Genomic DNA, 14,210 nt, shown 5'->3' on the forward strand with positions numbered 1-14,210 from the left:
TCTGACATTAGTTACAGTATAATGGAGGTAATAATGCAAACTATTTTAAGGAGTTTATTTTTCTGGAGTGTTTGTTTTGTAATGTGATAGATATATGATTGGTTGATCCGATCACTACCTTTCTACAATTTCCTTGAGTTGATTGGCTGGCATATAGCTAATACAGAAAAAAGCCAGAAGGAATTGTGTGATTCTTGCATGTAGTAATAGTTCTATTAACTTTTTTGTGAAAAAAAAGTTTTGCTGTGATCACTGCTTTCAATTTATAAGAAACAATTTTGCTTTTTAAACTAGCTGTAACTCATTCCCTGCATTTTCTAAGTGGTTCCCTTTTTAATTAATTGAAATTAAGTTTGGTGGTTTATTTTAATCAATGGGCAAAGACATGTCACAACACAGCAGAATTTGCTCTACTTCTCTCTTTCTGAAAAGCTTCCTTCTGTTTACTATTAAAAACATCATCCAAAAACATTAGAAACTGTAGTCTTAAATTCACACTTCCTAAACATGAAAGCAATGTTAGCACTACATTTTATATAGATATTTACTGTAAATATAAACATCAAGACACATGACATTTAATTAATTCTATGTGCTGTGTAGCACAATGAGTAAAACATAACAAGCTACCGAATTCTTCTAGGTTAGTTACATGTTTTTGGAATTTAACATTTAACAATTTAACCTTGGGTAGAAGTAAATATTGCAAGGAATATTGTTGGAAAAATATAAATTCAATATATACCATTGTTGAGAAGATAGAAAGAGACTGTGCTTGCTATTTGTGAGTGTCTGCAAAAATTTCCTGTTTCTATCAAAATGATAAAAGCAGCATTGTGTCATTTTGCCACAAGCTTCCCCATTTTGGGGCATGTGTGCAACACCACAATGTACATACGGATGGGTGGACCTTGTGGAGAAACACAGTTTTCATCATTCTACCCCATTTAAACCTTCCTGCAGATATATGTATATCTCCTTATATGTAGGGATCCTAGAACGAACGTATCTCTACATGAAAGATATAGATATCTTCATGCATCCCCATTCATACATGATTGATCTAGCCCATGCTAACCTGTTACTTTTTTTTTTTCCTTTTAACATACAGGAATGTTACTAAATGCATGAGAATACGTCAGCTTTTTCTACATAATGTTTGTGTGTAGAAAGAGAGACATAGTAACTTATATTTTTCCTCACATATATGCCAATCATCATTAGAAGACAAAGCTTCTAAACCTGTTTAGGGATTTCATGTTTTATGATGGGGAACATATTCTCTACTCCAGTCATTCACAAAAATTTTTTGTGGAACCATGAATACACCGCAGGTAGGCAATAGTTATAGTGGAATATCTATTGTACCTTCCTTGATCTCTTCTATTAATTGAAACTTTCCACAAATAGGATTCTAGATTCTAGCAATATTGCACACTGATTTCCATGAACAGGAACTGAATGATATTCAAAATGTTGCTAAGCATAGCTGGGAAGTACCACTTGCCACGTCTTGCCTTCACATAGTTAACAAGTTCATATGTTTTCTATCTCACACCACTTCTTACAAGATATGATCTGCCATGTTTATTGGTCACAATATTTATTTCTTGTGCATTTAGTTGTTTTTTCTTCTGCTCAATCTTGTTTGATTTTGATTCTCAAAGATTCCCTGGACAAGTTCCTATAGTTTTCTTGGCAAGATTTGTCACATGTTTTCCGATTGTCTCCTTCCTAAGACTGACAGAAAGTGATTGTCCTATAGTCACTCAGCTGGCTTTGTGCCTCAGGTGTGACTAGAACTCACATCTCCCAGTTTATAGCCTTAATCCATAGACCAAACTACTCTTCTATTTTCTATTTGAAGTAAACATCATTTTCTACATACAAAAAGTATCTGGAAGATCCATCAGTTAATTTATTCTCAATCTTATACCAGCATAAAAAGATATCATAAAGATTTGATCATAAGTATTATTGAGAATTTGGCATTTAATGTATAGTGACTCTATATCATACACTGTGATAGAGAAACAGAAGGAACATTACAAAGTTCCATTTTCATTCTTTTCTCAGCTTTCCAGAGACTGACAAACTAAAAAATGAAGAAAAACATTATACTAAGTAAAATTTACTTTTAGAGTTTATATGCATTCATATAAATACAAATCATATTTAACTCTGTCATTTCTCAGATATTTTAGCTGTTATAGCATTTTTAAGAATCTTTGTGTATAGGATAATCAACAGATTACTTTTGCTATATTTATATACGTGTGATTTAAATGTATATACATTTATATATGTGAATTTGAGTCTTTTGTATTTATAACTTGTCCCAGAAATGCCTATGGAGATTCTCAGTCATCCAGGTCATGGTTGTCCTCAAGATGCTTTTTCAAAAGGCAACTGGACTTTCTTGTTTTTCTTTGAAGACTTTTCACTTCTCATGCAAGAAGCTTCTTCAGCTCTGACTGGATGGTGGGCAATGGAAGGATTTATATTCCTTGCAGACAGCTGATCATTTGCATTCTTTCAGAGGGTTGTTGAGGCCACTGGAGGTTTATCTCTTGAAAAAGCACCTTTGGATTGCCCCAGAAACATTTCTTATTGATCAAACTAAAATATAAATAAATACTCTTAAGTAATTACAAGTAAATACTATAGAAGCAGTGTTTTGATTAAACACCCAGGAAGAATAGCCAGAACAATCTTTATAACTTTACTCTTCAGAAGCCTGTTTGTGTGTTATTTTTCAAGTTCGGACTAGCTTTTTCATCTATTTTTTCATCAGCCATTCATAAACTGAACATTTCTTAATAGTTCTATATTAGTACATAAACTGCAGTACCTTAAGGTTTTAAAAGTAAGTAGAGCCTAGTGTGACTTTATACTGTATGTTGGAAACTAACTTGTAACATTTTCACTAAAAGCAAAGGCACATGTGGTATTATTGTTGTGGAAATCACGGACCTCAATTTGGGCAGTGGTTTAATATACCTTTTAAACCTTTTTTTTAAGCCTTTTTTTTGCAAGCCTTTTTCTCTTTAAAGCATTACTACAATTCAAAGTTGCTATTAACTGAAAAGTGTAAGGTGTGTGGATAGGAATGAAGGAATAAATATAGTTCTGTGCAAATTCTGTGTTGGAGACAAAATCATTTTTTTTTAACTTTGTAATTTCTCATCTGCTTAGAATTGAAAGAGCAATGGCAAGGTTTAATGCTCTGCTTCTGAGTTTCTAAGAACATTCATTTGGTAGCAGCAAAGAACAAAATACTGATCTTAACTGGATCGTTCCTATGATCTTGCAGGGCTTCTTTTGTGTTTCCTCTATCAGCATGAGCAAGCTGGCACCCAAACAACACGTATGTTTCTATATTAAGAGTTCTATAGCTTTTCGCTACGTCATATAAATATTTAGATGTCTATTGTGACATTATTATCTCACTATTTAGATTGTTATTCTAACTATCAATCTAACTATTGTTACATTCTTTTGTATGACTTTTTAAACATTCTTATTTGCAGATTTTAAAAAAAGAAATAGAGTAGTATTTCAGAAGGAAACTATGCAAAATCTTTGCCTCAAACCACAGGAAACTGTTTTGATTGCCTCACAATATACTGCCTTTGAAAGCCAGAATTTCTAATGTGAATTGTATTGATTATTAGATTCTTAACTGTGCTGCCTTAGTTATAACATTAATTAAAACTGTGGCTGTTTTAACTAAAATGACTACAAACTATTGATAGTTGGTCAAGTCTACATCTGGTTGAAGCAGGTTCTTATTTTATATTTAGTGTTGCTGTGGAGTTTACTCATTGATGCCGCCATAGAGAACAAGGGGAATATTGGTTTTTCTAATGCCATTGTTGGGAACGTTTATAGAATGGCATGATACTCATTAAAATGAGACTCTTTGAAGTTACTTCTAAAGGTGTCCTGGGGAGTTAATTTTCAAGGAATTTCTAATGGAAACCACGGAGATCTGAAAATGAGGCCCACAACACCTTAACAAGGCCAGCAGCAATCATTTAGGAGGAGGTGACATGACACATTGCAATGTTTTTCCTTGTTAAAGCTATTGGCACTATGCAGCAGGCACCTACATGGGGCAACAATAGAGGCAATCTGGCCTGCCACATTCAGCCTATGTCACCAGATTTCGTAAGACACTGCCTGCTGATACTGGTGAGTCTAATCCCTAAAGGTTTAGAAAAGTGTCCTAGAAATCTCAAAAACTGAGGTGACAGCAGGCTGAAGCAATGCATTTGCCCCAGGCATATGTCTTATGGGCTGTGCCTTAGTTACAAACCCATCTGCTAAACTTCCTACCATCTTGCATTGAAAATCAGAATATAATGGTTTTTAATTAAGCAGAACCATAGTTAACTACACACAGGTAGATATCTTAAACTGAAAAAATAAATTCAAATTAATCTCTGCTAAATGAAAGTGCTCCTGTTTTAGCATAATTGGAAACTGACTAAATGTCCTCTAAAGTGATCACGTTCTTTATTTTTAAGTGATTAAACTGAAGATCTGACTAACTATAAGAGTCAGATAACTTGTTTTATTGTTTAGAAACATAATCATTGAATTATGTATATATGTAAAATTATACAAAATTGCATATATCATTATATGAAGTTTGTGATGCAGTCTTTAATATAATTTTGCTGATTTATGACTATATTCTATTGTCAACATACAGTCAATATAAAAATATATTGAAACAAAGTTATTGTATACTAACCTTGTAAAATAAAGCACCTGTGAGCTTCAGGCAGAGATCTAAGGAAGGTCAACATCTGTAACCAGCAGTTACAAAGCCATTGAAATCTGAAATAATAGGAATATAAGGGAGCTCTTTCTATAACTCTGTTCCAATAGTTTTGGGTGAAGATTATGACTGGTTGGGTGAAGATTATGAAATGCAGTATAAGAAACTTCTCTAGTGTCTAATTGATGAAGGGTTACCTATTAGTATATTTAACCTATCAATAGTGAGCATGTGAGCATTCATCTTCCAGTTGAAAACCAATTTTATTCTCGTATGCAAACAATTCCTTTCATCAATAAAACATTTTTTTATTATATAAAACAAGCCTTTCTCTATTGGTATATTACTTCCATGCCTTTGCTTCAGGGATTCAGCTGCAGATTTTTTTTCAGTCACATCGAAGTTATTTAAATCAATTTCACATAAGTGATGGAATACCTTAAATTTTTGATGTAAGATTATTTTTAAAAGAAGTGTAGATTGATAATCATGGATTAGAACTGACTTTGCTGCATTTAGCACTCTATAGCTAAAAGCACAATTTGTAACGTGCTTACAGTTCTGACTGGATAATATAAAACTTGCATTTTCTGAAGCCTATAAGGGGCAGTCAGGCCTTATAAAGAAAGATATTGTACAATTGATCACATAAGCAGTGATGGTAAATATCTCTTCTATAAAGGTGATGTCAGTGAAGGATCAGCCAGCCCATCTGCTCACGGTGAACTCTCTTAGTGATAATTAGAAGCCCGTATATTTAAATTAGTCTTCAGAGAACCAAGTCCCACTTTGTAAAACATCTAAATATCTTAGGTTGAGAAAGATTTATTCACCTGGCTGTGATTGTTGGGAGAACACCAAGTGTACCATGCTTGGATTTTTCTTCATCCTGTTCTATCCACTCCAGACTGCCATAGCTTCCATAGAGTGGGAAAGAACATCAACAGAATATTTATACTGCCCAGGGAACTGATGCATATCTGGATATCATTAGCATAATGATAACAACATAACTCAAACTATTGGACCTTCCCCAGTGGTTTGATGTAGATGTTAAATGCATGGGATGAGAAGCCCTGAAATAACCCTAAAGATAGACTACACCAAGAAACAGATACCAGGTGTTTCTAAAACTATTTTTAAGTTTTATTAAGATTTGCTATTGTAACAGAATTTTGCAAGTCAGAATGTGCTTGTCCTTCTATCTTCATGTGAATTTGGGATACTTTTGCCACTCGTCTCCCCCTGCCAAATCTCAACCTCGGCTTCTGCAATGTTTATTTGCTTGTTGCTTCTATCCGATCTTCCCCGTCAAGATCAACCTCTTACTCTCCACAGATATCCAATATATCAGAAGCCACTGGGTTGACCATTCCTTCCCCATAACAGCAGATCATCTTAAGAAAGAGAAGAGCCATTGTAAAGCAGTGTTTCATCTTCCTAATCCCCAAAGATAAATTACTAAATTATTATGGTCAATGCTATCAAAAAACCACAAGAGATCTAAGGGGACCAGGAGAGGTGTATCAATTCCATCCAGATCCCCAAAGGAGAAGTTTGGAGACTGGCCAATAGTAATTTAGGAACAAAGGATCCAGAGATGGCATTTTCAGAGAATATACCACAATCTATTTTGACTATAGGCAATTCCCCTCACACAGGGAGGCATTATCAATCTCATGGGTCCAAGTGGTCACTTCCCCATTCACTCCTCACAAAAGACAGGGATCCAAAGTATTTATACATGGTAGACCTCACCCCCTCAAATTCCTTGGAGTTCCCCCATACAAAGAGAATCATAATATGGGAGGACAGTGCCCTAGTCACGCCCCAAATTCTGATGAGTCAAGATTGTGGCACTTCGCTGTCAGCAAAGTATTATGCAAACTGATTTTAGCATCCAACTGAGATGACTTTTCTCCAAAAGGGAGTTCTAAACCTAAACAAGACTGCAGGGCAAGTAACTGATACAGTAACAGTAAGCTCATTTTACCACTCTTATCAGCTAATCTGAGCATATAACCATGTTTACTGAATTCTGGTTTTTGTCTTTTTCTACTGAGGCTACAGGCATCATTTCTGGCACATTTGCTGTGTTTGTGTGTGTTTGTCAATCATGGTGCCAACTAGGCTCCACCTTCAGAAAGAGGCTGCTCAGGAACCATTGAGTTCAGTACCCAGCTTTTCCCCTGTTGCAAGGGTTTACCAGGCACTGACCAATTAATTGGAATTTTAAAATCTTATTTAATGGAATACATTTCATCTACTAATTTGGTATGGCAGAGTAAAATGCAGCATATACTGAATACATTAAAATGATGACGACACAAGTGACCGAGTACACAGTGGCATTTTATTAGTGCTTAACATGCAGCAACCACTGGGACAAAATCTAAAATTTAGGATTACAATTTTGATTTTTAAAAAGTGTTGAAGACTACAAATGCAACAAAACAGATGGTTCATGCATTTTCACATTCTACACACATAGGCTCTACTTACATCATGACTTTCCATTTTGTGGAGAAAAATCGTTGTTCAATAGATGAACTTTTCTTGTGCAAGACCTGTTTGGGGATTTAATATATGGCTATACAGGCATTTTATCACACTAATACATAAAAACTGGAATCATCCATGCTGAATGAATCGGAAAAATCATTCATGATAAACTGAAATATACGTACTTGAGATTCTTTTGATACTTGATTTAGAAGATTTAGTTGGGCTAACAATCTTTAAGGGTGTAATAGTGTTATAGTCATAAAATTATTTTAAAAATTTAAAATTTAAAAAAAGATAAAGTGCTATAGCAGTTGCATACTAAAACCTTTTAATAAAAGTAATTAAATGTAGAACTATATTGAACATTCATAAAAAGGGATATCTGGAAGATATCTCATGTTTAGAAATAGTTTAATGGAACTAATACTGCCTTTTTCTTCCTATCAATGCTATGGCTTTTCTTCAGTTGCTTTGAAATCGGAAGGAAATTACCATATTTAAAACATGTTTTCAAATACATATATTTGCATTCCTAACATTCTACAAATGCACAACTTGTGCACAGGACTTTGGATATAGCCATTTTACATTGTTAATAATATTCAGTGCAGCAATAACTTTAGGATATACATTTGATTTCTTTTAAGAATCTGAGCAAAAGGTTTAATGGAGGCAGAAGGGAAGAAATCATTAAAATGCTTAACAGAGATTATTACTCCAATTGAAAAAAGCCTTCAAAATACAGGCAATGTTTTCATAGCTGGACCATTACAAATAGCCCTTGATTTAAGCGAACAACAATAGATAAGTCAACTATAATCTATGGATAATTCTAAATTCAATGAAAAACTGTAATTAAGCTCAAATTAATGTTCATGCAAGGTATCACAAGAGTGTGTGAAATATATGCTTTCCTAATATTACCCATCAGGTAATTTCAATAGATGTAATTTGATTTTAAACAATGCTTCAGAATTATTTTTTTTATGGAACATTCTTGGAGGCAGCATTCTATTTTAAATAAATTAATGAATTATAATGCTTTCCAGAGAATAATAAGCTCTGAAAACACATTAATACTGGCTGTGATTTCACCAACATCATATTTAAAGCAAAATTGCCTTCTATACTGTTAAAGAAACATAGATGCAACAATTATGCTTTTGAAGGCAGTCCCTGCTAATTTATATTATAGATGGTACTTTGTATTTGTTTCTGTAAAACACTTATAAAAGGAAGCCTTGTACCTCTTTTGAAGTTTCAATTATTATGTAGTTAAAGACACTGATATTTAAGAAGTTGATCACAAAGCAGTATTTAAATTATATTAATAAATATATAAGCCATTTCATATATAAATTATAGAGTTGCTATTTATATACATTGCATTGAATATATTTTATGATGCTTTTTAATATACCTGCCTTTTGTGATTTTTATAATTAACTATTGTAAATTTAAAGTATCCTTTAATTCACTTTTGCATCAAGCAGAAATTAAAAGGAATAGAGAATTTAAGGAAAACAAAAAACAAAACCCGTCATAAAACTTAACTTTATTTTAATTTTAAGAATTAAACACTTTACACTCCAGTCTGTTGTTTTTTCCCATTAAGATTAACCAAATTAATTTGAAAACTTAAGTTTTTAAAAGTTAAATATTAAAAATTCCAACATATAAAGTGGTTTACATTCATCTGGTATATTTGAAGAACACATGTAGGAAGGATCTAATGAATTTAATATAGTGGAATCTCAGATTAAATGTCATTGGCCCAAAAATTTAAATAATATAAGTGGAAGTCATTAAATGTGTTACCATGCAACATCTGTAAGCTTTCAATCACCAACTGATTTTTAAAATATATTCTATACAAACTATGAAAATAAGCACCTATTTTAAATGCACAAGTTAACATTAACAAATAAAGCATAGTTTAGGATTTGTACTTTATTTGAATTATAGAGGAAAAATGTATGCAAACTATCTCCACTTAATAAGTTTTACTTATTTATTCCAAACTGTATCGAAAAATAAACCAAAGTCTAATAATTCAAATGGGATCTCTGTTCATGGCACAATATGCTGCTTAATGTGGATAGGGAAATTTAAAAATACAAGGAACACTTGCTCCTTCTGATAATACGCTAACCTATTTTAGTTACAAAAGGGTTTTAATCAGTAATACATAATCAAAAACAAAACTTTCTGAATTTAAATTATTATTACTCTGAAAAAGGGAAAATATTTTCCATTCTTCTCCATAGAAATCCTTAATATGTTTGTGTATGAAAAAAATGTTCATTACACAATCAAGAAGAAAATTGAACAAAAACATCATTTCATTCTTCCCAACACTGCATCCTCCTTATGTCTAAGTCTATTTGCACTTCATACTAGCAATCATTCTGCCTGAATTTTTATAAAATAAAGAAATAACTTTTTGATTACAATATAGTAAACAATATTTTCTGTATGGCAATATTTTCCATTAGAATTGCATTTACCACTTTGAAATAGTTGCACAACAATGCACATACATTTATTTAGTCGGAGACATGCTGAGTCAAATATGTCCATCGTTCTTTAATAGAGGACAATATTTGATTCTGACACAGAATACAGTACTGAAATAATTGCAATCTATTTTACAAAATAATTTCCTATATTGGAGAAAACAAGCAAGTTAATCTCAATTTGTTGTCTCAAATATTGCAGAACCCAAATGATGCATATGTTTATGTATATGTGTATGTGTATACAGACAAACCCCTAAACACACATGTATAGGTTGGCTGACAATGACATATTAATATTTAGACTTTTATGTTCCTGTCAGCTTTTCTCCCCATACTTCTTATACTCTAAACAAATGAGGTATTATCCACTAGTTTCTTCTGCTTTATTTCTTTCTTTTTAAATATGCATATGTATGTTTAAACTAATGGCATGCTGTACCTTTGTATATTAAACTCTGGTCCATCCATATAGGTTATGGAATTTGCCATTTGAAAAGCTCACATTTCTTCAAGAGCACAAATGTAATTGTTTCAAGCTCTACATTAAGGATCAATACTGTCCATCTCCTTAGACAAAAATGTATTATCACCTCATTTAGTAGTGATTCCTAAAGTACATCACATTTTCCTTCATATTAAGAGCTGCAAAACACATTCTAACTCTGCACATTCATTCTGGCAGCATGCTGCAAAACTCCAAAGTGTTTGATTGAAGTGCAAAATAAATATTCAAGTATGTATATTACATGACTATTGTACAGTATTATTCAAACCATAATATTTTGAAAATAAAGCATACCTGGATGTACATGTTCAAGGTAAAAGAATGTTTTGCAGCAAAAGGAGTTTACATTTCACCTTATAAAACCTGGAATTTATATACAGATTCAAGAACTAATACTAACTTAAATTTGGAGTCAAATGCATGAATATGAAATTTACAATATCAAAACACTGGACTGATCCATCTTCTTAATTAATACCAAGGAGTGTTGGCATTAGCTTAGGTTTTTGAAAATTTGCCAGCTCGCCGAGAAGGTTCATATGGCACTCGTAGAATACTTGGAGTTTCTTCCATTACTCGTACTAAAAGATTGTCAATGTAATCCTCAAGTTCACGAATGTGGGTATCTTTTTTCTTCAGTTGTTCTTTGTGTTTCACCAACTCTTGTAAGACCTCTTCATATGTAAGATTACGATATCCTGTTGAAGCATCAAAAGGATTTCCATCCTAGAATAAAGATATTTCTTTAAGATGACAGACCTAGGAGCATTGTCTTAATAGAAAAATGTGAATCAGAGGCCTCACAAAAGTTTTTCCATATAATTCATAATGCCATATGCATTATAGAAGCACGTTTAAATAAAGAGCAAAGAAATGCACTTATGACAAACACCTCTGCATAAATACTGCAAATACATCAAGACCCATTTCTGTCTTGAAGATATAACAAGTTTTTAAAATATTGTAACAAACAGCTTACAGGTAATTCTCACAATTGCTCAGTTGCGACCGGAACCTCTGTCATTAAGTGATGTGGTCCTTAAGTGATTCACACTCAATTTATTACCATTTTTACAGTTTATAAGCAAATGTGGCTTCCCACATGGTTTTGCCTGTCGGCAGCACTGAGGAAGTCTCAAATGGTGATCATGTGACCTCAGAAGTCTGCAAACATCATAAACACATGCAATTGCCCAGTGGCCAAATTTTGTTCACATGACTGTGGGGATACTGCAATGTTCTTAAGTGCGAGGGCCAGTCATTTTCCAGTGCTGTCATAAGTTTGAACAGTTGTTAAACAGGATTCAATCTGGGTTGGTCTTCATTCGTGAGTTGTTAAACAAATGGTCATAAATTAAGGATTACTTGTATTTAACCCAGTTTCTCCATATCACTTCATGTAATTTCAGCATTGCTCTAATTCTATTATCATAGCACATCCTACATAGCACTGTACAGGGTGATGTACAGTGGTCACAAATTTCATGAATTAATGAATAATGAGAACTTCATTTCTAAAGAAATGCAAAGAGCATTAGTAAATGTGTCCTATATGTCATATGGATTGGTAAAAACCAAGGATACTTATATTACTATCATGTGGAAGCTGCAGGTAATATTTCTACATCAGAGCCAGAAATTGTAACCATACAATTTCAGAATTATTCACATATTTTCTCAAATCAGCCACTGGACATCAAGAATTATAAGATTTGGTATATTTGTATTGTTTCTATCAAACTTGCTATTCCAAAAAAAAATCTGTTTAAATCAAGTTCTGATTTGTATTTATATATCCATTGTACAATTGGTCAATAGTATGGAAAAACTTAGCCTTGATCTGAGAAAACAAGCAAAAGGAACATACTGTACTTTCTGCTATCAATTAAGGATCTAGGGCAACTATTATGACTATGAAGTACTGGAACGATCAGGATAACTATATTCATAAGCCAGGAAAAGAACAGCTATATCCTTCTATGTAGATAGAAGCCCTTAGCTGCAACAACTTGTAGACTTGAGCCTGAAAAGGGGGAAAGTGAAAGAAACAGGAACAATTAATTGCCATTCAAGAAAGAATTAGCGGAATGAAGATTAGTCTTGCCCAGCTGGTCACAAATCCTGGGTATAGTTTATCACTTTGTTCTGGCCTTGAAGAACTGATCTCATCCACTGCCTTTGCTTGTATATCTTGCTTTTTTTTTTTTTTTTTTTTTAGTTTGTAAACCTGATGACAGGGCCTCTCTCTCTCTTTTGTTATATGTGAATAGCTAGTTAATTGAAAATTGGGACACAAATACTCACACAAAAGCAACAAATAAATAAATAAAACAACCCAGAGAATTCTGGGTAAATCCTGCAACGATCAGAATGGTTCAGCTGATTAATTCTGGCAGAACTTCAATAAGAAAGTTGCAAGAAAATATAAATACTAAGGAATTTACAGAACATCATTTTTTTTCCATCTCTCACTGTTGGTCTGCACCAAAAGCAGGAGCAGATTGTAATTGAGATCTAAGTGAAAGAGGCCTCCATCTGGGATCCACAATGCAGTGTTATTAAGTGAACATTTCTCTGGACTGTTTCCCACTTTCCTGGCAGATGATGATGCAAGGCAACTAGTCTATATTTGAAAAGAACCCAATATGATTAAAATGGATAATAGACATGACTCAAAAACATTTCTTGGTTGCTTCCCAACAGTGAGACAATGCTACATACTTCTTTTTAATGAATTCAGGCTCTATTTTAAGATTTGCTGGTATCTATCACTTTCTATATTTAAACAAGAAGTTAGGGCTAATTCACATCCACAGAAACCACACTATCATCCAATAATCTGCAACTGAATGAATGAAATTGAAAGTATTACTGCATATATGAGGTAAATTCTATGATATAAAAATGCTCTCTCTTTCTTATTTATCTAGATGACAATTAATACATTGAATTAATACATTCAAATCATCAACTAATGTTGAGCTCATCAAATATAAATATCAATGAATTCTTCTGCCTTTTTGAAACTATTCACAGTAATAGACAGATACAGGCATATAGGTATAGATTTAAAATGGCATTTAAAAGTAAGTGAAACATTTAGATGTGCACAATTACTTTCTAATATACAAAACAGGCAGAACATTTGCAAGATTCCAGATATGTATCGGAAGCATTTAGACTGCTACCTGATGAATGAATATGACTGGAAAATTTCCATGCAGTTTGAAAAAAAGGAAACATCTCTGACCAAACCACCTTAAAATCTGTTCTATACCTCATTATAATCTGACAACATGTTCTAATTCTGTAACTTAATGAAAGAATATGCAAATTCCCCTTGTTCCATTTTGTATACCTTATCTGTACAATTTTATATACCAACCTTTGCCTATCCTGGTAATATAGGGAATGAAATTGTTTTTTTATTTATTTTTTATTTATTTTATTAGATTTACATACCGCCCTACTCCTGCAGGATTCAGGGCGGTGAACAGCCAGATAAAACACATAAATTACAAAATTTAAAAACACTATAAAATCTGATTAAATAATTTGGCCCATGACAATTTAAACAACCCTAATGTTTTTAAGACAAATTTAAAATTCATCATTTGAATTAAAAAGGAAAAAGAAAAAGTTAGGCCAGGCCGGTCTGTTGAAATAGGAAAGTCTTGAGAGCGCGGCGAAAGGTGCGTAGATCCAGGATTCTCTGGGGGGAGCTCGTTCCAGATAGCAGGTGCTCCCACAGAGAAGGCTCTCCCCCTAGGGGCCGCCAGTCGACACTGTTTGGCCGACAGCACCCGGAGGAGCCCCTCTCTATGAGAGTGTACTGGCCGGTGGGAGGCCATTGGTGGCAGCAGAAGGTCCCGTAAATAACCAGGTCCTAAGCCAT

The 14,210-nt window shown here is 33.3% G+C and overlaps 1 protein-coding gene across 1 annotated transcript in view; it reads right to left on the reverse strand.

The window, feature by feature from the left end:
- Positions 1–10,813: 10,813 nt before the first annotated feature.
- RAB11FIP2 (RAB11 family interacting protein 2) overlaps positions 10,814–14,210 on the reverse strand; it is a 31,122-nt gene continuing 27,725 nt past the window's right edge. The window contains exon 5 of the mRNA XM_070946288.1: positions 10,814–11,041. Coding sequence (XP_070802389.1) covers positions 10,814–11,041 — 228 coding nt within the window. The remainder of the gene's footprint in view (positions 11,042–14,210) is intronic.

Source organism: Pituophis catenifer, unplaced genomic scaffold, assembly GCF_029215685.1.
Source record: "Pituophis catenifer annectens isolate HBS135680 unplaced genomic scaffold, rPitCat1.0.hap2 SCAF_6, whole genome shotgun sequence".
NCBI classification, from domain to species: Eukaryota; Metazoa; Chordata; class Lepidosauria; order Squamata; family Colubridae; genus Pituophis; species Pituophis catenifer.